The sequence below is a fragment of the Macaca fascicularis genome, chromosome 6 (assembly GCF_037993035.2).
Source record: "Macaca fascicularis isolate 582-1 chromosome 6, T2T-MFA8v1.1".
Classification (NCBI taxonomy): Eukaryota; Metazoa; Chordata; class Mammalia; order Primates; family Cercopithecidae; genus Macaca; species Macaca fascicularis.
In genome coordinates, this window is record NC_088380.1 from 99,421,469 (window position 1) to 99,445,035 (window position 23,567).

The following is a 23,567-nucleotide window of genomic DNA, read 5'->3' on the forward strand; positions in this document are numbered from 1 at the left end:
CTTCAGGTCTCTGTTCAAATATAACCTCATAAGAGAGGATTTGCATGACATTTTATAAAATAGCACCTCTACCCACATGGTTTCAATCTCCCTTAAAGCCTACTTTATTTTTTTGTCACATAGCACTCATTGCAAACTACCATGGTCTATATTTGATTCCTGTTTGTTTTTTCTTTCTGAGATATAATCTCTATAAAGGCAAAGAGTTTGTTTTCTTCATACTAAATCCCACATCCCATACTAGACAACAGTGGTGGTATAGTCAGCACTCTAAATAATCCTTAAATTGACGAGTGAATAAATAAATGAATTTGAAGGCATTAAAGTAAAAATAGAGTTTCTCATCAAAAAAAGAAAATTATTTGTCTAAATCAAGATAAACATACTTGTATAAGAGGTCTTTGAGAGTTGTTAGGGTACAAATGTACATGATGAATCTGGGTTAACAACTTTCATGCAAGGGCTGTAGAGAATGCACTTTAGGAAACTGGCCCAAAACTTGTGGAGTTATCATGAGAATCAACAACAATGCTCTCTCACGATACTTGTCCTTTTCTACTATCAGAGAGAATACTGGATGTTATTAAAATTATGGGATTGACCCAGCAATTACTTCTTCATGAATTTGTACTTAAGGGCAAGGATGTTTATTAATTTATTTTTCATCTGCAGGGTTTAGCGGACCCCATAATATATCTGAGTCACTGTGAAAAGTTAAAAACCCTCAGTGAACTTTTAAAAGGCACTTTATTGGTATTTAGCACATTTTGAATTGACCTCAATGCCTCAAAGGTCAATGCCAGTCTCAAAGTGATTAAAGGTATTTCCATGCATAATGAAGTATCATGAAAGTGACAAGAGGCAAGCAGCCCTGTGCCTTTTGAAATGACTAGAAAATCAAGTAAGTATAGCATAGTGCTAAAACAAGATTCCAATTTAGGAGTCAAAACTTCTTGGTAATTGAAAAAGCCAATGACATTCTTAGAAACATCCACCCAGATGTACACTTTGACTTGTGCATTCAATACATATAAATTATACACCAGTAAAATGCTATTAGCAATAAGGAGAAAGTCTTTCTTTCAAATCTCTAGAAATCTTGTTGACAGTTTATTCTCCTATGATAATTGACTATCTTAGATTATCTCTCTGAAAAAAAAAGACAAATCCAAAACATTTTCCAAAAGACGAGGACAAAAACCTCAAAATACCTACGACCGTGTTAAGGGTTTGGCATATATAGGAAAATGAAAAGGACTGGACTGAGTTTGTGGAAATTGAACTAGAAAATATTTTAAAGGCTGTAGATAACATAGTTAAAATATTATGAAGAAGAAACTATTCGGCTACCTTTGGTAAATAACTATAAGCACTTTATAGAGAAATGGATGTTATTCAAGTATTTTAAAAGAAACTCACCTCATTAACCAGGTCAGCCCATTTGCAAGTTGGCTAACAAGATCAATTCAAGTGTGAGCTAAAGTTTGACACAGGTCTTTAAATTAAATGAAAAAAAATTTTTTTAATCTACCACAATTGCATCAAAGTGCTTGTTTCTTTTTAAAAATCAAATGATTCCTTTTTTTAAGGAGGCAGTTGATAAAAGTTTTAGAATTAATTTATTTTTAACTCAAAGAAAATTTTATATATAGCGTTATTTTATTGTGGGTTTTCCCCTCAACTTACAAGAGCCATACTTGTTCATCATCATTATTTTGAAAGTTTAGGAAAAAAAATTTTTAAACTTGGGGAAATAATATCTCACAATTCTACCACCAAATGGTGATCTCTACAAATACCCAGATGAATCTCCCTCTAGTCTTTCCAAGTATTCCATTTAGGAGGCTGAGACTATGTTTGTAAGCATGATTTTTATTCTAACATTCACCCTAAACTCTATCATATCTCATTAAAATCTCTTTGCATGGTGCATACACCATGGTTTTCTTAGTTATTCTCCTGATGTCGAAATATCACTTTGGGTGGGGGCTGAGGCAGTAGGACCAATTGAGCCCAGGAGTTTGAGAACAGTCTGGGTAATATAGTGACACCCTGCCTCTACAAGAAAAAAATAAATAATTAGCTGGGTAGGGTAGCGCATGCCTATAGACATAGCTCCTTGGGAGGCTGAGGTGGGAGGATTACCTGAGCCCAAGAGGTGAAGGCTGCAGTGAGCCATGATCATGCCACTGCACTCCAGTCTGGGCCCTGTCTCAAAATAAAAATAATTTTAAAAAGAAATACCTTTGTGCATAAACATGTATTTGCATTTGGATTCTTTCCATAGTATCTATTCTTAGAAGTGGAATTACTAAGGTATGAATACTGTGAAAGCTCTTGGTACATGTTGCCAAATTGTTTTCCAGAAAGTTTATACTAATTTACACTTCCATTAGCATTATTTGAGTGCTTTTTTTCACTTTACCTATGCCAGAATTGAAATTTATTACTTTAATTTTTGCTAACTTCATAGAACAGAAATAAGATTTTTTTTCTTAGTGAAAGTGTTGAATCCACTTTTTTAAAGTGACTAATTAAAGTAATAATTTTGCCTGAGTTCTGTGGCTCACACTTGTGACCCCAGCAGTTTGGGGAGCTGACTTGGGAGGATCGCTTGAGGCCAAGAGTTTGAGACCAGCCTGGGCAACACAGCAAGAACACAACAAGACTCTGTCTCTACAACAACAGCAACAACAACAAAAAATTAATAATAAAGTTACAGCTTCGTTTCTTCTGCTAATGATTTATGTCTTTTGTTAATTTATCTTTTGGGTTTTAGTACTTTTAAATTTTTGTTGATTTGATGAGCTCTTTTATTTCACATATTAGAAATAATAACTGGTAAATGAGAGTAAGTGTTTAACAATCAGCAATCAGTCCTTTTCTAGAAGAAAAGAAAGCCTGGTTTGTAGTATTTGCCTATTTCTATGGTGTAAATACTCCTACTATAATTTCAAACAACCAGCAAGATGACACTGTACACAAAGATCAGAAGAGATGTATACAATCCACCTTCACAGACAGATCCAGGCTGCTTGCAGTATATCACTGAGACCATTGGCAATAGTATATGATGAAAATTTTTTTTCAGTTTGCTTTTTCTATCTTAATTGTATTTACAATGTTTTTATAAGTTTTAAACAAAGGTAAATATTCAAATATTTAGCTTTGTAATTTCTCTCATTACTGTAGTCCTCCCACCTTCATCTGTGGTTTCACTTTCTGTGATTTCAAAAATTTCCAAAAATATTAAATGGAAGATTCCAGAAATGAGTAATTCATAAGTTTTCAATTGTGTGCTGTTCTGAGTAGTGGGATGAAATCTTGCACATCCTGTTTCATCCCACCCACGGTGTGAATCATCCCTTTGTCCAGCACATTCACACTGTCAACACTCCCTGCCCATTAGTCACTCAGTAGCCTGTTGGTTATCAGATCAACTTTTGAGATGAGGTATCACAGTGCTCATGTTCAGGTAACCCTTATTTTACTTAATAATGCCCCAAAGCACAAAAGTAGTGATGCTGGCAATTCCACTATAGCAAGGAGAAGCTGTAAAGAGCTTTCTTTAAGTGAGAAGGTTGAAGTTCTCAACTTAATAAGGAAAAAAAAAATTGTATGCTGAGTTTGCTAAAATCTACGGTAAGAACAAATCTTCTATCCATGAAATTGTGACAAAGGAAAAAGAAATTCATGCTAGTTTTGCTGTCACACTTCAAGCTACAAGAGTTACAGCCACAGTGTGTATGATGTTATAGTACATTGCTATAATTATTCTATTTTTAGATATTGTTAATCTCTTACTGATAAATAACTTTATCATAGGTATGTATGTGTAGGGAGAAACAATATATATAGGGTTCAGTACTATCTGAGGTTTTGGGCATCCTCTGGGGGTCTTAGAACATATCCCCCTTGGATAAGAGGGGACTACTATACTTCTCAGACTAGAAAGTTCCAAAATAATCTCCTCTATTATCTGTGACTTTTATGGTTTAATTTAAAAAATATTTTAAATTTTTTTTTTCTGAAATCTATAATGATATATGACTTGAGGTAAGGATCTAAATTAATAATTTTCTGAGTAATTAGAGACCCCAACCCACTTGTGAAATTACTCCTCCATTGATCTGTGCGTTGCATATAGAGCATATTCCTTTCTTACACTTGCCAAGGTCTTCATGACATCACAGGTAGCTATGTACCTTTACTACACTGATTTACTTATCCTTATTTTAGAAAATATTTTAGTATATAGTAGAATAAGTTTCCTTTCATCACTAACTTTACCAAAACAGAAAACAAAATACCTGCATACATGCAAAAAGACAAAAACCAAACTCTAGTTAGTGTTGTTGACACTTTTACATCTTCAATTAAGGCTTTATTTGCCCTTGGGTTGTCTCAATCCCAGTTAAAAAATGAGCAAGAGTCTGTCTGTGGTCTTTGAAATTCCTATAATTTATTTGCTATAAAAATTCTTTCTTTCCTAGTAAAATTCATAGCCATAGTTTAAACATAATTTAGGACTTTGTCAAATATAATACTTAAACTGAAATGTCTCCCCAAGTAACAGATTTGTGTTTTCCAAAGGCCTACACAGAACTCTCACTTTTTTCCTTAGTAAATACCAATTTCTTATATGTCTTCACTTTACATTGGAATTTATTTGAATGTCAAGTATAATACAATTTTTTTCTATGGACAAGCAGAATTTTTTTTATTTTTTTAAATCAATACTTATAAATGGGTACAAAAAATTAAAATCCATGGTTCTTGGGACCAATAGCCTGGTGGTACAAGAAAGTCAGTTCTATTTCCAGAACACCAAAACACAATAAAGACATGACTAACAATATTCATGGACAAAATCTGGACACGAATGAGCCAGAAATCTCTCATATTCTCTAAGTAATCTAGATAAACTCTTTTGCATTGTGTATTAAACAGGTTGATTCAGATTTGCTTGCACTATGTTAACTTCACTGTGGTTCTGGTTCAATCCATAAAAAATCTTGCCTGATGCCATATTGAAAAAAATCCTTTTTCAAACTTATGGCACCAATCGTGAAATGCATTTTTGTGAAAAGCTTTTATGTTGGTGATGGCCAATGGCAACCCATGACCATATCAACACAATAAATATGTTCTGTTTGGTCCATATATGGTTTGTAAAAGATCTTGAATAATATGCCAATATTGTTAATTTGAGCAATTTCATATAAAATCTGGATTTCTAGCTTTCTTTAAAACACTATTGAGATATCTTTCCCACCTGGCAATAATCAGCTAGAATCAAACCACTGCTGTCCCTCAGATAAATTAGCAGAGATCAATTCTCTCTGAGCTAGGACTCTCTCACTCATTTACACCATCAGCCTAACTACAAAATGCATTCAATTAGGTAACCCCTGCTTTAAATGATGTTTCCTTATCATGTGTGATGGGAAATTAATGGGAAATTTGACTCAAAATTACAGATTTTAGAAGACCAAATAAGAGCTCGAGATCAGGCGGCCACAGGAACTAACTTTGCAGTACAGGAGATAAACATGAAACACCTACAAGGAGTTGGAGATCTTCGAGGAAGAGTAGCCAGGTGAGAAGCAGCATATTGACTAATGTTTAATGGTCAATTCTTGGCCAGTGAATTCTCATTCCCAAACAAGTTCCATGCTGTAGAAAAAAGATATTGTCTACACATTAAGCTAAACTAATGAGATGGCAGTTGAGAAAGTGTACCATAGAACTTTGAATGCTTCACGCTACCTGTGAGATTCAAAGTTTCTGTAAAGACCCCTTACACAGTTTGGTACTGATGGAAGTGACCAGAGTTCTGTCTTTACGGCCTCAACTGTCCAAATGCCAACATCCATACATAGACACACCTTCATAACCATGTACGAAATCCCCATATATGTCAAATGCTAATGAGTAAAACTTTTAAAATATACAAGGATTATAATAGTCTGACGGGATTTACTGCCAAATGGATAAAGTTTTGAATAACATCTTTTGTACAGGATTTCTAAATCAAAAGAATTGATGGTATGCAGTTCAGCAAATATGTGTAGGTATTGAGAATGGCAGGACCACTCTGGTGGACACGTCAAAGATGACTTGTGAATGGGTGACTGTGGACACCTTTTTCCATCTCTACATCTTTTGCCAGTACCTCATTCCTCTCTCCTGTAACACTGCTGTCTCCATCTGGTTAATCCTCTTGGAATTAGATAATTACTACCTAAGACAAAGCTCTCCTAGAGTATTTACCCATTTAATTCAACAAAAATGTATTAAGCACTCATCTTATGCCAGGCCATGTGTTAGAATTCAGCAACATGTTCTCCTTTCTATAGCTGTTCACAGTCTACCAAGGAAAACAAGCTGTATCAATAACTCATGAAGTGAATGCTATACTAAAAGTCTGGGAGGCTATGGAAATGTCCAAATCAGACCCATGCAGAAGAGAGGCTTCCCAGGGGAGGTGACACTTGAGCTGAGTTTTGAAGGATTTATAACAGTTAACTAGCTAAGGAAAAGTGAGAAAGACACTTTACCTGGAAGAATAATATATGCAAAAGAACTGAGGGAAGGATCCTGTGACATGTTCATGGGCCTACCTGGGAGAATGGCATTTTGGTTATGGCATTTTGGAGCAGGCATTTTGAGAAAGTTGGGACATGAAGCCAGAGAAGCAGTCCAGACCTGGAAGATGAGGGGTCTTGTAGGCTAAGGTAAAGAGTTGGCACTTTACGTAGAAGGTTATAAATGACCATGGAGGAATTTTAAGTAGGGGGTGGCATATCATGTTTTGTGACATTCTAGTTGTAGCTGAATTGGTAGGATACAAAAGAGGATGTGGAGATCAGAGGAAGGCTGTTGTACCAATCCAGGTGAGAAGTGGCAGGGCCTAAACCAAGGCACTAGCCATGAAAGCCCAGAGCAGATGACAGACAACACAGACATTAAGGAAATAGAATCTACAGGATTAGTGCATGAATAAACATGGAGGATGAATTAAGCAGTGGGAGGTCAAGGATAATGACCAAAGTTTCTGGGCTTGGAGACTGGTTGAATACTCATGTTATTCCACAGAGAAGGAAATATGAAATAAGGAGCAATTATAACAAGGAAGGGGAAAGAGAAACAGGAAGTAATAAAGTGTTTGGTTTCCACCATGTTGTGTATGAGACACCATCCGGATATTAACTGGAATGGGCATGGAGCTCAAAGGGGAGGAAGGGAGGAGGTGTCAAGGATGCCCAGGTTTCTGGTTGGCCCACAACATAAATGACTTAGTAGCTTTGGGAAAGACTTTGTAGTTCTGGAGTGTGGCTTCATTCTTGTTAAAAATAAAAGATGCTGTCTAGGAAATAATACGTATGTTTGAAAAACTCTCATCAAAGAAAAAAATAACTGCTGGTCAGTCCAGAGAATAAAGAGGGGAATTTATATTGTATATGAATATATAAATAAAATATATGTAGAAATATTTATTTCATTATTTAATATTTGATCAATACCAAAGAAGTTTTATAATATTTGGGTAAGTTACAAAACAAGATAACAAGACAAATATCAGCAAACCCATAACCCTATTTAGGTGTGCCAAGATTTTGCAAAGAAGATAAAACCAAACATGGTCTCTTTGTTTGTTTCTTTTTTGAGACAGAGTCTCACTCTGTCACCCAGGCTGGAGTGCAGTGGTGCAGTCTTGGCTCACTGTAACCTTGTCCTCCCAGGTTCAAACAATCATCATGCCTCAGCCTCATGAGTACCTGGGATTACACGTGTATGCCACCATGACTGGCTAATTTCAAACATGTTTTAAATGAAATATAATTCAGTTAAATTTGGTGGTATGCTGACGACACTCCTACCAACTATTTCTTCCTGCAAACCACTTACAAACCAATTATTTTATTTTTGTAAACCCTGTTCTATTTACAAGACAAACGAGCAAATGGATCTCAAAGAAACAAAGAGATCAATGAAATTACATCAAGATGTGCAATTCTTTTTGCTCTGCTAGCTTTTTGCTTACCTTCCCCTTCAATCATAAGCAGTGATTTTAGTACAAGGTCTTATTTTTCCTTGAAATGTCTCCCTTTTATGGAAAATTTCTAAAATCTATTTGGCAATCTGAGACAGAATTTGGCTAAGAGCCATGAGACTTAAATTCACCCTCCTTCTCCTGTTCCTTTTCTGTGCCTTTGCCAGGCAAATGACTAATGGACAAGCTAAGGCAGATTGATTACTGTCTTTCCACATAGAGGGACCTCTATTCCAATTAGCATTTTGGCATAAGTAAAATTAAGTTGGTTGTTTTAACATAATTGCTAGCAAACATTTTACTGCTTCATAAATCAGTCTCAACATTTAATAACTACAATGAGATTTGAATTTTACACTTTATTTCCCATGGCAATACATTGCTGTTTAAAAGTAAGTTCTCCCAATGAGACGAGGTTCTCAAAGTTGCCAGCCTGCTTTTGACACCCTGTCCTTTATTTAATAGACTAGAGGCTTGGGTGTGTCATCAGAGAGAGAGGACATATCCCCTTAGAGATTCAGATGAAGTGCAAAAAAGGAAAAGGCGAGCATGCGAAGGGCACCCTAGGGATGCATATGACTTACCATCCGTAGCAGCAGTCTGAGGTCAACTTTCTAGCCCCATTTGGCTCTTTAGGATTCCAGAACAAACCTACATGTGGGGGGAAAAATATATATAAATTTTGTTGATTTGTGATTAAATGCAAAATCATGTTCTTTAAAGAAACATATAGTGTGTGGATATTATCGACTTTTGACCACTTAAGAGGAAACAGTCTTGGTTACAGAGGGCAGAATAAAGACCTTTTATTCCACTCCTCTTACTTGAGGCAGCTCAATGCCAGTGAAAAAGAAAAAGGAGGAAAACAAAAACTCCATCTTTAATATAATAAGGAAGTTGCTGTAGCTAGTAACCACAAACAGAACACACTTACCAAATATTGTGACATTTGGACTGATACAGTCCTTCTCAGGTTTTAAACATAATGATTTCCCACTAGTCAACAGTCATCATTTTGAGAGACATTGGCAAAATGGAATCAAGCAGCATTACGTAGAGGCTCGGGTGGGTCATCGGAGAAAGACGACATGTCCCCTTAGAGATTCAGGTCAGCAACACTGAACAGCTGGGAGGTATAGCCAAAGATGCAACCATGTTCTTTATCATTCCTATCATCTAGGACCTCCCTCCTTGCCCACTTATACCTGAGAGAAACTGGCTGAAGTGCAACAGGCTGAGGAAGGAGAGAGATTTGATACTGCAAGCCTGAATAGAGGATGCGATCTACCTGCCACCAAACACACTCACTGATCCTCTGCAGGTAGCAGAAACATTCAAAGACATAATAGTGATTGTTGGAATGCAGTCATGCATATGAATCACCTCCACTATCATCCCCAGATAGGCAGAAGACAGATAGATAGATGACAGACAGACAGATAATAGATACACAAAAACGTAAGCAAAAGACTAGTGAATATACTTCATGAAGGAACTACCCAGAAAAGTATAGGAAGAATTCAAACCAAAAGTTCTCCCGGTTTCAAAGAAATTAAGAATGAAAGACAAAGAATTTTATTTGTTTAAAAAAAGGTTACTTTTGAACAGTCACATGTAGTTTGGCCCTTCCAAAAGCCCCACTGAATCTATAGTAGAAAGGTTTTTTCTTTAAAATATGAACCCATAGGGACTGGGGATATCAGCATAGAAGTCTTGGAACTTAGAAAGCAGATGGAAACATGAAAACTGCCTTAGCAGAATGAAGGCCAATTTTAAAGTTGTAGGATAAGCTGAGAACAACCTAACTTTATGCAACAGAATTCTCAAAAGGCTTCAGGCCCTTGCCACTAGGGAGAGGAACTGAGAGAGGCAGCGAGAGGAAGGGTCAGAAACCACTGTAGTTTATTATCAACTTGTTATTATTAACTTTCAAATTACAGGCATCTTTTACTTCGATAAAATAAATAATAATTTTCAAAGTAAGGTATAAAAAGGTTTCCCTCCAAAAGAGACTATCAGATAACAAAAGGAGATAGATAAACTGAATTGCTCAGGGATAGGTAAAAGAAAAAGTCAAGATATTATGAAGATTAATCTACCTTAGAAACTCCTAAAATAGAACAAATGCAACCAAAAATAATGAGTTATAGAAAGTAAAAACATGAGTAAACCACACTAAATGAAAAGAGATACTTTTCAATATAAAAATTATTGTAGAAAAATTGTCATATGACAGACAAGGAAAACTCATCCAACATAGAACTAATAGAAGGCCCTAAAGAAGAAACAGAACAAATTCTTCAAAAAAAAATCCTGCATATAAGAGAAGAAAGCATTCTTGAAATACAGATTTGAATCTATAGATTAAAAGGAAACACTGTAACCCTGGAAAAAATGATATAAGAACAATGAAACCAAGATATCCTGGTTGAAGTTGCTGAACAGCAAGGATAAAGACTCACAGAGCATCCAGGTAGTCAAAGCAAGTCTCATAAAAAAGGAAAGAAATGTCATCACCTCAGACTTCTCCACCTCAACCAATGCTAGAAAAGAATGGATTGATGTTTGTCATGTTCTGAAAGAAAGAAAAATATGTTATCTCAACTAAGTTACCTTTCAATCACAAGAGAAGTCAGGCATTCTCAAGCACTCAAGAACTTGAGAATTCTAGCACTCCTGAGCCCTGATTTTAAAATCTGGATGACAAACTCTGGCCAACCATGGAATAAATCAAAATAAGGATCTTAGAAAAGAAATCATGGTTTGAAAGGATGATCAATGAACGTCTAATCTACATATAAAGTGAACATTAAATAACCATAGGCATTCTAGTGACAGAACACAGTGCAAATGTCATAAAATTTAACATTTTTAAATTAGCAAGTTATTTTTTTAATGTTGAAGGCACAAGCATATAAACTTATTTATTTTCTCATTTTTTGGCATATGGTCAACGATAATATCTAAAGTTGGTATTGAGATGGTAGCTGTGACAAGTATAACAATTCCAATCTATGATAGCTTTTTATAGCTTCTTTTTTTAGAAAAGAAATCTCTCTCATAGTGAAGAAATACATATCTGAAACTCAGTGGTTTCTTCATTTCTTGCTACAATTACCTTTTCTTAGGTTAAAGTAAAATTAAATGTAATATTTTAAAGTTGATGCATGTAATATAATCCCAGTATTCTAAATTATGTTTCTTCCTTCCTATCTCTATGTGTGTGTATATATATATCTATAAGAACACATACATTTTAAGTATATATGTATAATGATGAACAGAATGATAATCAAATATTCATAATGTTACTTTTTAAGCAGGATTTGGGAAGATGTTAACCTTTGTTTTTTAGGCATGATATGAAATTTTTTGTAACAGTCATGTACTATTTTAACAGAAACAATAAAATCATTCTAAAGAAGGAGTAGGCAGAGGAACTCCTTTTGGAATATAGAGTGCAGCTTTGAAAAGCTATGAATCAATCCTTGACTTCAACATGTGGGATTAGGCTAGTGGGTGGTGGTTAGGGGAGGTGAGAATGAATAGGCGGCAACTCTCGAGATGAGTAAATAAATCCTAGCTGCTAATCTTATGTGGGTGCTCCCCCTGTGTCAGGCACTGGCTATATGCTTTGCATGCATCGCCTCCTTCCATCCCTAAATAACCTACAAAGTAACACTATTCAGGACAGCCACTTACAGTTTTGAAGGCTGAGCACTCCAGGAGACACTATTTGCATTGTCAACCATGTGTTTCTGGCACCCCCGGAGTTGTGTGGTAGACAAGTTGTGCAACTGTATGCAGTGACCATGGCATCATTACCCCTTTGTTTCAGATGAGGAAAACTGAAACCCGTAGGCATTAAGAAGCTTGTCCCAGATCATAAACCTAGGAAGTAGCAGAAGCATGGTCTATCTGACACCAGAAACCACATTTTTAACCAGTGGCCTCCACTGCACAGACCCTGCTGTCCCTGAAGGTGGGAAACAAGAGAAGGATGGAAGGGAGATGGCAGGAAGTAGTGGTAGCAGCAGCCGCCACTCCTGAGTAGTTTTGGGGGCTCTTAATACGGACTCAAATCAGGACATTCTAACTAACCAACAATAGAGGTGCCATTCTGACAGTGACAGTTCGTATATGCAAAGGTGCAAAACATCTTTTGATCAGGAATGTTGTGCCTACCATCCTGCTCCCATTCTTGATCAGACTAATTCCTAGTTTTTTCTCCCAGCAGCCTCTTCACCTCCACTACAGTCATCTTTAAGGGTGATACTAAAGGGATACCTTCAGGATCTTTTTAAAGAAATGCTCAGGCAAAATTGCCGTCTTAACTCACTTTTGCCTCAAATCTTTTGCACCAAAAACTTTAAGGAAAAAAGATTCATTCTGGGATCCTAAAAATGTTGAAGTCATAAAGCAAACAATATTTATATCACTTAGCATAATAATATGAAAATGTATTTCCTAATTAATATTATTTGATGACAGTCAAAACAGTTATTTTATAAAATGACAAATATCAAAATAATCCTGATAACTCAGATATACAAAAGATAAAGTCGTTCAGTGCTCTTCAACCTATCCTTCATGCATATGTGAAAATATACAGAAACTGACCATTAATACACTGTACAACCTGCTCTCTCCCAAGAGAGTCAAGGGTAATGGCTGTGAGGGTGTGGTTCTGTGTGTTATCTTCCCTAACATACTGGGAAGATAATCTTCAGCTCACCTTACTAGCTCTTTCTGACCAGAATTCCTTCCGTAAATTATCACATGCAACTTTATGGACCAAAGCTTCATTCATATGTTAGTGCGAATTGGTTTTGTCTTAACATGGCAATGCCTGACTGAGACCATTCAAGGAACAGGAGTTTTGTTTGAGGCTAAAAGGGTGAGGAATTGGAGAAGATGGATTGGAAGATTTTGGGTTGCTGGGACACCTTTTCTTGCCAAAGGAGAATTGACAGTCCGGGGGCCAAGAAAAGCGGATAAAGAGAGGAAAATGGATTTAGAACATGATATAAAAGTGGAACAAATTTTAATTTTGCCTAACCATAGGCAGCAGCCTGTATTTCCAAAACATCAAAATTGGCTATAACTCTCTATGACTAAGTTAATATCAAGCTGAAAATGTAAAATTTCCCTCAATTTACCACAATATCCCCATCTAAACTATTTCAAGTTGGTGCTCTAGTTTGAGCCAATGCATTCAACCTGGTTTCTCTCTCATCAGAAAGAGAAGAGAAAAATGAAGAGATTCCTGAATACATTCCAGTATCTACCAACTCATTCTTCAAATGACTTTAGAACTTTGGCCATCAAATGAATGTGCAGGTGTCTACTCTAGTATTACAAATATTATAAAGATATTGATCTCACACCAATTTCCATCTTGCCATTAGATGTGATTCAAGCATCGTGAAGCTTTCTGGAGACATTCACTTCTTCAGGCAAGAGTACCGGCAAATTGAGAAAGCCATTCAAGAATTCATGCCCGCCCTGGAAACCCTTTCCAAGAATTTGGACATGAAGGTAACTGAAAATAGATGGGACTCATATTATGTGTTACTGCCAGAAGTAAGATCATTATAGCTTATCAAAATGCCCAATCAGGTGGTAATTTTTTAAGAGAACTCTTTTCTTCCAAAGAGTGTACTTCTGACAGCTCACTCATGTACACCGTGGGAACAGTTAATTCAATCAACAAATGTTTAATGAATTGTCTGCTGTGTTCCAACACAGTCATCTACTCTAAGCATATACTGCTTGAGTCCACCATTGCTGTTATTGTTTTACTCTCTGGAAGTAGTAAAATGATTTTTACTCAAAGACTATGGAACCAAGGAATATAAACAAAAGAATTTCCTATGGAAGCTATTGTTATTAAAAGTCCAACATAAATGTGAATTGTTCATGGTACATCCCTGCTTAAAGCCCTGCAATGGGTTGTATCTCTTACAAAATGACATGTAAGTCCTTTGGTTGGTCTGGATTTTAAAGGCCATCTCTAGACTGACTGTGCTCCTTGACTCACCCTTTATGTCCAGTGATGCTGAGCTCCCTGTAGGTAGGTCCCCACTCACACCAAGATATTACACATCTTCCCCTAGTTTGTGCTCTTTTCTGCCTGAAGTGTCTCTTTTTCATCTTCCCAGTCAACGGTTTCACTAAAGTGCAGCCCAATGCCAAGTTTTCTGTGTTCCACTTTGTCACATATCTTATGCAAAACAATCACTTCTCTTCTCCTCTGAAGTCATCTGGGCAGAGCAAAGTAGAAATCCTCTGGAAATTGGGAATATGAAAGTTTGGCATTTGATTATTTGTTGGTGGGAGCCAGTTAGTCCAGAGCAGGTGTTACTGAGCACATAGTTTCCTCTAGTCTCATCTGTCATCTGGCTTTCCTTATCTACCTCTTACCCATCTTATTAGGCCCAATAATTTTTAAACTCTCTTTGTTTTTCAAGGTACTCAATCATATCAACAACATATTGAAAAAAAAAGAATGCTGTTTCCAAGTTACATGGTTTGGTATATAAATCTATTAAATACATTTATAGTTTTTATATTTTCCTGTATCATTATTTATATTTTACTTACTTGACCAGTAAAGAGTCAAGAAAAGTCATTTAAAATCACTAATGTATTGTTACTTTTTTGCTCAATATATAAATATTCACAGCTCTCTATTTTCACAATGAGTTTTACTCTTCATTTATAAAGATGACCATCTTTATCCCATTTTTAAATGTGTTTTGCTTTAAGTGATATTTTACCTAATGTTAATATTGCTCTGCTGCTTTCTTTTCCTTTGCCTTTACCTATAATTTCTCTTTATAATAAATTGCCTATTATTTTATTTCAAACATTTCCATCTTTAGCCTGTTTTAAGTGTATCTTTCTCCTGTAAATAGCCACTCAAGGACTGTTGGTTGCCCACCCAACACTTAACTATTCAAATCCTTCCGTTACTCCCCTCTTTCTTTCATAAGAACTCATTTTATTAAATGCCCATTCTCCTCCATATGACCACCTTTATTAGCAGATGAATTCTGTTTGACCAAAGCCAATCATGTAGTTTCATTCTCCTTAGAAGTGACTACTTTAGGCATGATTATGGATTGCAATTCTGCATCTATTTTTTAATCCAGTTCTTTTACATAAAGGAACTTTCTCAATGTTTCTGGCAATTTGGGAGGTGCTCTAATCTTAAATTCTAAAACTAGAATTTGTTTTTTTTCCTATCCTTAAATGCCCTAAGTCATTTCACTTGGGATTCATTTGTGTTCATGTCAGAATACTATCTGGAAATCTTGGGCCAGTCATGTGTGTTTTCCTCAGAGCCTGATTGTGTATTTAAACATTTATTCAATACGTATTTGTTGATCATTTACCATTGATCACCTAATGTGCACTGAGGATATGGTGGCAGTAGCATAACATATCTTGTATTGTAACTGGAGAGACAATAGAGAAGTAGAGATATAATCAAATTAACAGATTAATAAACAAACTAATGGAAATAGCATGTTTTTGTTATATCATTAGATGGCCTATGATCAAAAAGAATATTCTACACAACAGAATGGAACACTCCCTATTATTCTTTCCTTGAAGATAGCATAACTATAATACTCATTTGAACACAAGGCATTTTCAAGTGCAATCATGCTTTACGTTCAAATCTGTTTCCCAGCTCCTGAAAGGAATAAAGTATATTAATGTGAATGCTGGTGGTTTTGTTCATATGCACACAAAAAACCCTCTTGTACTTTGACTAGGTGATGCAGCTCTTAGGAAAGATAGAGACTGCCAGTTCTGAGCAAACCTCAAAGTTAAAGATGGTCCAGGGGGATTATCGCCACGAAATGAACCTTTTGGAATTCAAGTAAGTGAATAGAAGATTTTTAATTCTGTTAAGTGCATTCCAAAGAGTTTTGACTAATGAAGCATTAGCATGAAATAAAAACCTATCCCAGGAATTTGAACCTGGCCAAGAAATAAAGCAGTGAACTAACACAGAGAATATTCTACACTAAAGTAATTTATACATTATTTATAATAAAAGAATTATGAAGATTAATCTTGTCATTCACTTTGATTGCACAATGTCTCAACTGAATTGACACAATCATTTTTGCCCTTCCTGTAATTTTTACTTATTATCAATTTTATATTAAAATGTCTCAAAGTAAAGCACTATGGAAAATAATTTCATTCCTCAAGATTATCAAATATTTTTTAAAATGATTTTGATACACAAGCTTTTCCTTTAAGATTCTTTCTAAGGTCCTCTATTTACTCCTTTACATTATTTCTTTTTAAGACTGGTCTCTACCCCGTCTTAAACTGAATTTTTTCCTCCACTCAATGGAGAAAGCAGTAAAGGAGACAGGGCTCTACAAATGTTCAAATTACTGGCTTCCTTATTATCAAATCTCTCTTTTTTTAAAAAAAAAAAAAAAAAAAAAAAAGATCATCATTTCCCAGGGTCGTGGTGCAGGCAGAGGGAAATTCTAGTCACTTGGATACTATCTACTGTCCCTTACACTCTTATTCTTTTTCCTCTATGTCTCATGCCATTTGGGTTTAATGCCTTGGTCAAATCCAGTATCCTGATAATACTCTACTTTCTCTATTTTTTTCCCGTCTGTACTATATTTTATTAAATCTAAGTGCCACTGAATATAACATGCACCATTATAATTCTGTACCTGTAAGACATGAAGCTAACAATTAAACCACAGCATATCATCATTTTAAGATAGCTCTTGATTTTGGAGATGCTAAAATGTGAAATATGTGTGTCTTACAAGTTGATGTAAAACAATTGTCCTCACTAAAATTTGGAGTAGTTGTCGAGTAAACAGAAAATACCCATGTTCTTCATATTCTAAGAAAGCATTCCTACTTTCTTAAATTCTAGCACAATGAGGGTATTTGGTGAATAGCTGTGTGATACTAGATCTAATACCTTTAGCTTGGAATTAAGACAAAGAAAACTGTCCAAAGGAAAAGTAGAAAAGTAATCTGTTTCTAGATATACAGATTAAGAATTGATTGTATAGGGAAGGGATGGGATTTATAAACTGAAATGGGATGAGGTATATTAACAAGTGAAAAACAGAGAAAAAGGAAATGTTTGAGATCCAGGGCTAACTGCTTCATTACTGATGATGCTTATTTTTTCTGTTTGGTACTGTGGGAATTTGGCTTATGGAAAGTCATCTGAGTAGTTAAATCTGAATCTGGACACTTTTATAACAGTGTAAACTTGAATCTTTTTCTCACTTTAAGTAGTGAAGTCTTAACATTTCAGTAGTATTACAGTAGGTGACAGTGAATCTATAAAGCACGCTTTTCCCCAGGCAAATAATTCTAATAATTCATTTTTACACAACTGACTTTTATATTTAAATTTTCTCTGGTTTTAAAAATTAAAAATATGCATTAATTGTAAAAACAACAACAACAACAGTGAAAAAAGAGGTCAGCATATCAGCCTTCTGTTGTAATCAATACCAGGGATGTAGCCGTCCTCAATTTCCTGCTTGTTAATATAAATATGTAATAGAAAGGATATGTATGCATTACATGTATAGAGGAAGCATGGGTTTTAAAAATAATTTCTATACATATTACTCAATTCTTTGATTTTTCTAGTACATACTGGATATCTCTCCAGATCTGTAAATATTCTAACATTTTTATAGCTGTACAATCTTTTAACTTATATATGTGCCATAATTAATTCAACCATTTATCTTATTGCTGAATGGATTATGTTTAGTTTATGATCATCACACAAAAAAAAATGTAGTATGTGTATATCCTTAGATATCCTTAAATACTGGCACTTTTATTTTCTATAGGCAAGCTTGCTAGGTTAAAGAATATATATATATATTTTTTTTTTAATTTCATAAATTTCTTTTTTAAAATGTTGTAGGGTTTTACACTTCCACCAGCAATGTATGAGAAGACCTTTCTCTACATTTTAACCAATGATGAATGTGTTCTCTTTTTAATACTGGCCAAAGGATGAAAAAAGCATCTGTTTTAATTTGCATTCCCTTTTACTATTTGAATTTTCTGTGAATTGCCCATTATTATTTATCAAATTTTGTATTGGGATTTTTGTCATTTTCTTATCAATGTGTAGGATTCTTTCACATTAGAGATATTAACCATTTGACTGAGATATGTATTGAAAATGTATTTTGCTCAAAGAGAAAGTAAGACAGGGTTTTTTTGTTTTTGTTTTTGTTTTTTCCAGAGCACTTCTGTTTCAATCTAGTGTACTGGATTTAGTTTTTAACAAGGTTAACTTTGAACAAAAATAAGAATAAGTAGTTCTACTACTTAAAAAAAAAAGTAAATTGTCGCTAATGTTAGGATTTTGAGGTACATATAAATTTAAAAATAAAGTAGATAATGTGTAGAATTTGCTTTTTTTTAAGAAAGAAATTTCTCTGAATAAAGAGATTAACTTTTAAATAAAAGTGTTTTAATAACATTAAAGGTTAAGTTTAGTCAGGCACGGTGGCACACACCTGTAGTCCCAGCTACCCAGGAGGCTGAGGCAACGAGGATCACTTAAGCCCAGGAGTTTGGGTCACGATGAGCTATCATTGCACCACTGCATGCCAGTCTGGATGACAGAGCAAGACCCGGTCTCTAAAAAAGTCTTTTAGCAAGGTTAAGGTTAACCTTTGTTTGGCTTGAAGACCAGAAAGTTAGACACTACAAGATTGAAGACAGGTAATTTAAGGAACATCCACAGCAGTGACTGGCCCAAGTTCTTTGAAAAGTGTCTCAGAGATGTTGACTGTCCTTTCAAGATTCAAGATCAACAAGAAGCTATTGACTGGTTTCTCTAGCTGTTAGGCTTGAATATGGAGATAATGCTGAAAAATACAAGGACTTACTACCTGATTATGCAAAAACTGCTGACAATGCAACTAAAAATGCAGAACCGTTGATCAATTTGGACGTAAATAATGCTGATGTTAAGGCTGGTGTGAAGGCTAACCTGCTTCAGATTCAATGTCATGACGATTACCTGGCAATGCCTGAGGCAATTCGAATTTTGGCCCAGGAGCACCTGACACAGGGTGCAGTTGCTAAGGCAAATCAAACAAAAGAGGGTTTGCCTGTTGCTTTAGACAAAATATTATTGGTTTTGATGCAGGAGATGCAGTTCTTAATGCAGCTGCTCAAATTCCGCAATTGCTGGATATAGAAGAGCTCAGAGAGCTACAGACAAAAATTAATGAAGCCATAGTAGCTGTTCAGACAATTATTGCTGATCCAAGGACAGACCACAGATTGGGAGACGTTGGAAGATGAACACTTTAGGACTTCAGCTTCTCACCTATTTAGTACAACTGGGAACCATGTACACTTCTGGCATGTTTGGAAATCAAACGTCACATTTTTGGGGAAGGAATCCCAGAAAAGTGACTATGTTCTAGTGCTTTTTTCTCTAATAAAGTTTAGGAAAGTAGGAAAAAAAAGAGCAGAGCTGCTGCAGGCCGGGTCCACCTTCACTCAGGGTACCTCTGTGGTTACCAGATGTCAATCATGGAAAATGACCCAGGTACCTTGAGGGTGGGAAAGAAGAAAAGAGCAATACTGAAAAGGTTTCCCCGTGCCACACCTACTCGCAGGTGTCTTGACAAGGAATCTAGGAGCAAATGCCTTCAAAATGCCGAGGTAATTCCATCTCCACCACCATCCTCATTAGTAAATTGAAATCCAAGATGATGGCTTTCGTGTCACCTCACTTGCCAAGATACAATTAAAACCTGTTAAGGCAGGTTGTCAAAATGATACCAGTGGCCAAAACATACAAAGAACCTTGGCTTCCATAGCCACCATTCCTGGCGGCTGAGCACCAGAAACAGCAGCTGAGATGCCTCAAAGTTGACATGCGCATTTTTCAAAATTAAAACTATGCATCTGGCTGGGCTTGATGGCTCATGCCTGTAATCCCAGCACTTTGGGAGGCCAAGGCAGGCGGATCAAGAGGTCAAGAGATGGAGAGCATCCTGGCCAACATGGTGAAACCCCGCCTCTCCTAAAAATACAAAAATTAGCCGGGTGTGGTGGCGCACGCCTATAGTCTCACCTACTCAGGAGGCTGAGGCAGAGAATCATTTGAACCCGGGAGGTGGAGGTTGCAGTGAGCAGAGATCGTGCCACACTGCACTCCAGCCTTGCAACAGAGTGAGACTCTGTATCTAAATAAATAAATAATAAAACTATGTCTGCAAATTTAAAAAAAAAAAAAGGTTAAATAGGCAATCTTCCCATTTAGAAACATTTACAAATTCAAGTTTAATGGTCAACTAAACTTATATTGAACTTAAAAGCTACAATGTTTTCTGACGGTTTTCCAGTGAATTGCTGGGATTTGGGCACTCATCACTGGATCCGACAAAGACATACATTGAACCCCTCCACTGTTCCTCCTCCTCAGAAGGATCATCCTCAGAGCTTCTGCTAAGTAATGTCCTAAGCCAACTACTTAGTGCTTACATAGCAAGAGTCTTGGCCATCAGGAAATAAAGCTGTCTTTTAACAAGGGTTTGGCAGGGGCAGCCCTTAATAGTCACTCCCTAGATACCTCTTACTGCTGATGCTTGTTTAGTAGACAGTGATTTATAAGAAAAGAAAAAGTATTTGGTCAACAAAGCAAATGCATAGACTCAAATAATATCATCCAACTTTGAAAACACTACCACAATAGAAAGTTAAAAATTACCCAGTGCAGAGATAGGTCACATTCACCTTTGTATCTTTAGCACCCAGCACATTGAAACAGAAGTAGACGCCAATGAATGAATGAATGATTTTTGAGCACCTATATTATGTACATTGTGTTTTAGAATATCCAAACATAATCCTTGCCACTTACAGTTGGGAAGAAAAAACGTAAGTGAAAAGCTAAACACAGGAAAAGCAAAAGTTAAGACAATGTTAAATGAGATGATATATCAATAGGCAGAAATAATAAATATAGTAATTGTCATTAATGAATGCCTACCAACCACTAGCGCTGAAGATACTCAATGCACCCAGCTCTGCAGGGTAGCTCTTATTTATCCCTATCTTAAAGATGAGGATATCTACAACCATGGAGATTAATTTGCCCAAAATCACACAGGTAGAAAGTGTCTGATTCTAAAGCTCAAATTGTTCTGATCAATTCATGATGTCTCCATCTCACAATTCTATCTATTGAAAACTAATTCTACCATAGAAATTTTAAAAATGGAAAGACCACATTGACTTGGGTGGCTGGGAAACAGGCTATGAATGTATTGGGATTTGAACAATTTGGAATATCCAAGAAACAAAAGTCTTTCTATCAGAGTAGAGGCAGAATTGATTTTTAGTGTCACTAATTAGAAATCATAAAACATTAAGAAGAAATTAGTTTGAGAGTTCTACCTGTAGGTATAAAGTTAGTAGAAATACAGTATTTCTTGGAACTAATTTTTGGTTTCTGATGTGAAACTTAGAATCTTAGACTCAATCTCTAAAATAAAATAGCATATGGTCTATCTTAAGCTCTTTTTCAAATATGATTACAAAAAACTGAAAATATCTTCTGTTTATCAGCAAATGAAAGGCCACTAATTCTTTTTACATTCACAGTTGGTCAAAGCCCTATCTAAGTTCTTGAGAGGCTGCCAGCAGTAATAGTTTCCAAGAATTCAAAATCTTGGAAAAGTTCATTCAATAGATTTTTTTAACACCAGACACTGGTTTTGGGACATAAGTGCACTGGCAAAACTGGCCTAGGATAGAGCTACATTCTCATTTCTGTACGTCATCCATGACCAAGGAAGGCAGACCCTGGCTGCCTTCACCACTAATCCTTCACTGCAGCTCTCTTCCTTGTGCTCTGCTGTGTCTGTAGATCTTCACTCAGCTTTCCTTCACTCTTTTGTAACTTTCTCCCTTGCAATTGCTCTCGGTGTATATTTTAATTTGATTAAATCAGCATAAACACTTAAAAACAAAAACATAAAAACAACCAATAGCCCTCATCATCCTAGTGAGGTCTCTAGCTATAATTTAAATGTCTGACTTTTGTGTTTTGAGGAAAAGGAAAGAAAAAGCTCTATCTAATCACCTATCTATCTACATCTAATAGAAATGCTCTTACACCTATTGAAATAGAAGATTTGGGATCTAAAATGTGAATGTTATCTAAGATAGATTCATACTGTTGACATTTTAACTGTAAGTTCTGTAATTAATAGATTATGGCAAATCATGTCCATTATGTCTGGGAAAATCCTATGCAAAGAAAAAGAGTTATACAAACCTTTATTTTACTTATTCTTTTCATCTCTCAAGGAGATTGCTGTTTCAAAAATGCTTTCAAATTTTAATAAACTACCAACAGAGTCCAACTTCTGAGTGTTACTAGGAAAATTAATTCTCAATTGCAAGCAAATCTCATAATAAAAGGATCATAAGTAGTAATTCATTCTTTATGGCTTTAATTTCAGAATTTTAATTACTGATATGCCCTTCCAGAGATACTACATGGGCATATTTAATGGTTCCTTGGTTTTCAGAGGGAAGTTAATATTGTATCAGTGATAAAAGAGTAGATGCTCTCATTTATTTGTTATACAGTAAAGGTGAGCACTGAAGGCTGGATTCTCAATTGTAAAGCTATCTCTTGATTATCTGGGGATTTACTGGCCCCCTAAACTATGACTATTAATTAATACTTCCACCAGAGGCAGGGAAAGGAAGATGAAAACCAAAATAGATTAGATTTCTAAATAAATTCACAAATCTATGATTTGTTATTTGTCAGCAATGCTAATAAAAGATACTTAATGAGAAAGAATGATCCATTTGTTCATTTAGCCAACTATTTATTGAACACTCATTATATTCCAGGCATTGTTCTCAGCCATAAACAATGCAAAATTCTTGCTTTCATGGAGCTTAAGTTTCAGTGGAGGAGATAGAACACAAATTAGTGTATGTCAGAAGGTGGTGAGAATTTTGGAGAAAAATTAAGTAGGGTAAGAGAATAGGAAGTTTCAAATAAGGAGAAAGAGTTCTATTTTTTAAGGTGGTGTATGAATGTGAATCTGAATGAAATGAGGGCAGGAGCCAATAGATATTCTGAGGAAGAGTATTCCAGATAGATAAAACAATTGGCTAAAATAAGGGAGTCTACATATTCAGTGGGTGGGTTTATTTGTCTGAGATCCAATAGCTGTTAACCAATAGCACAGGTGATTGGAATCATAAGTAGACTAAAGAACACAAATAGAAGCCAACTCCGTCGTCTGCAGCATTGAGGTACTCAACAGTCAATCAAGATATGCCTCATATCTATGTGAAAAATATCACTCTGTGTCAAAAATAATGAGAGAATTCAGAGGACGAAGATCAGAATTTAGCTATTAGACTGTAACTAATACAACTATTGGAAAATGAACTTACATTTCCCATTCCTTGGTTTCATCAT

General features: G+C 35.6%; 1 protein-coding gene and 1 pseudogene across 1 annotated transcript in view; both read left to right on the forward strand.

The window, feature by feature from the left end:
* The window catches only part of FAM81B (family with sequence similarity 81 member B), a 51,423-nt gene that overhangs the window by 21,671 nt on the left and 6,185 nt on the right, over positions 1–23,567 (forward strand). The window contains exons 5-7 of the mRNA XM_065546498.2: positions 5,481–5,599; positions 13,465–13,594; positions 15,841–15,947. Of these exons, the coding sequence (XP_065402570.1) occupies positions 5,481–5,599; positions 13,465–13,594; positions 15,841–15,947 (356 nt within the window). The remainder of the gene's footprint in view (positions 1–5,480; positions 5,600–13,464; positions 13,595–15,840; positions 15,948–23,567) is intronic.
* On the forward strand, positions 18,273–19,411 carry LOC102140804 (RNA transcription, translation and transport factor protein pseudogene; annotated as a pseudogene).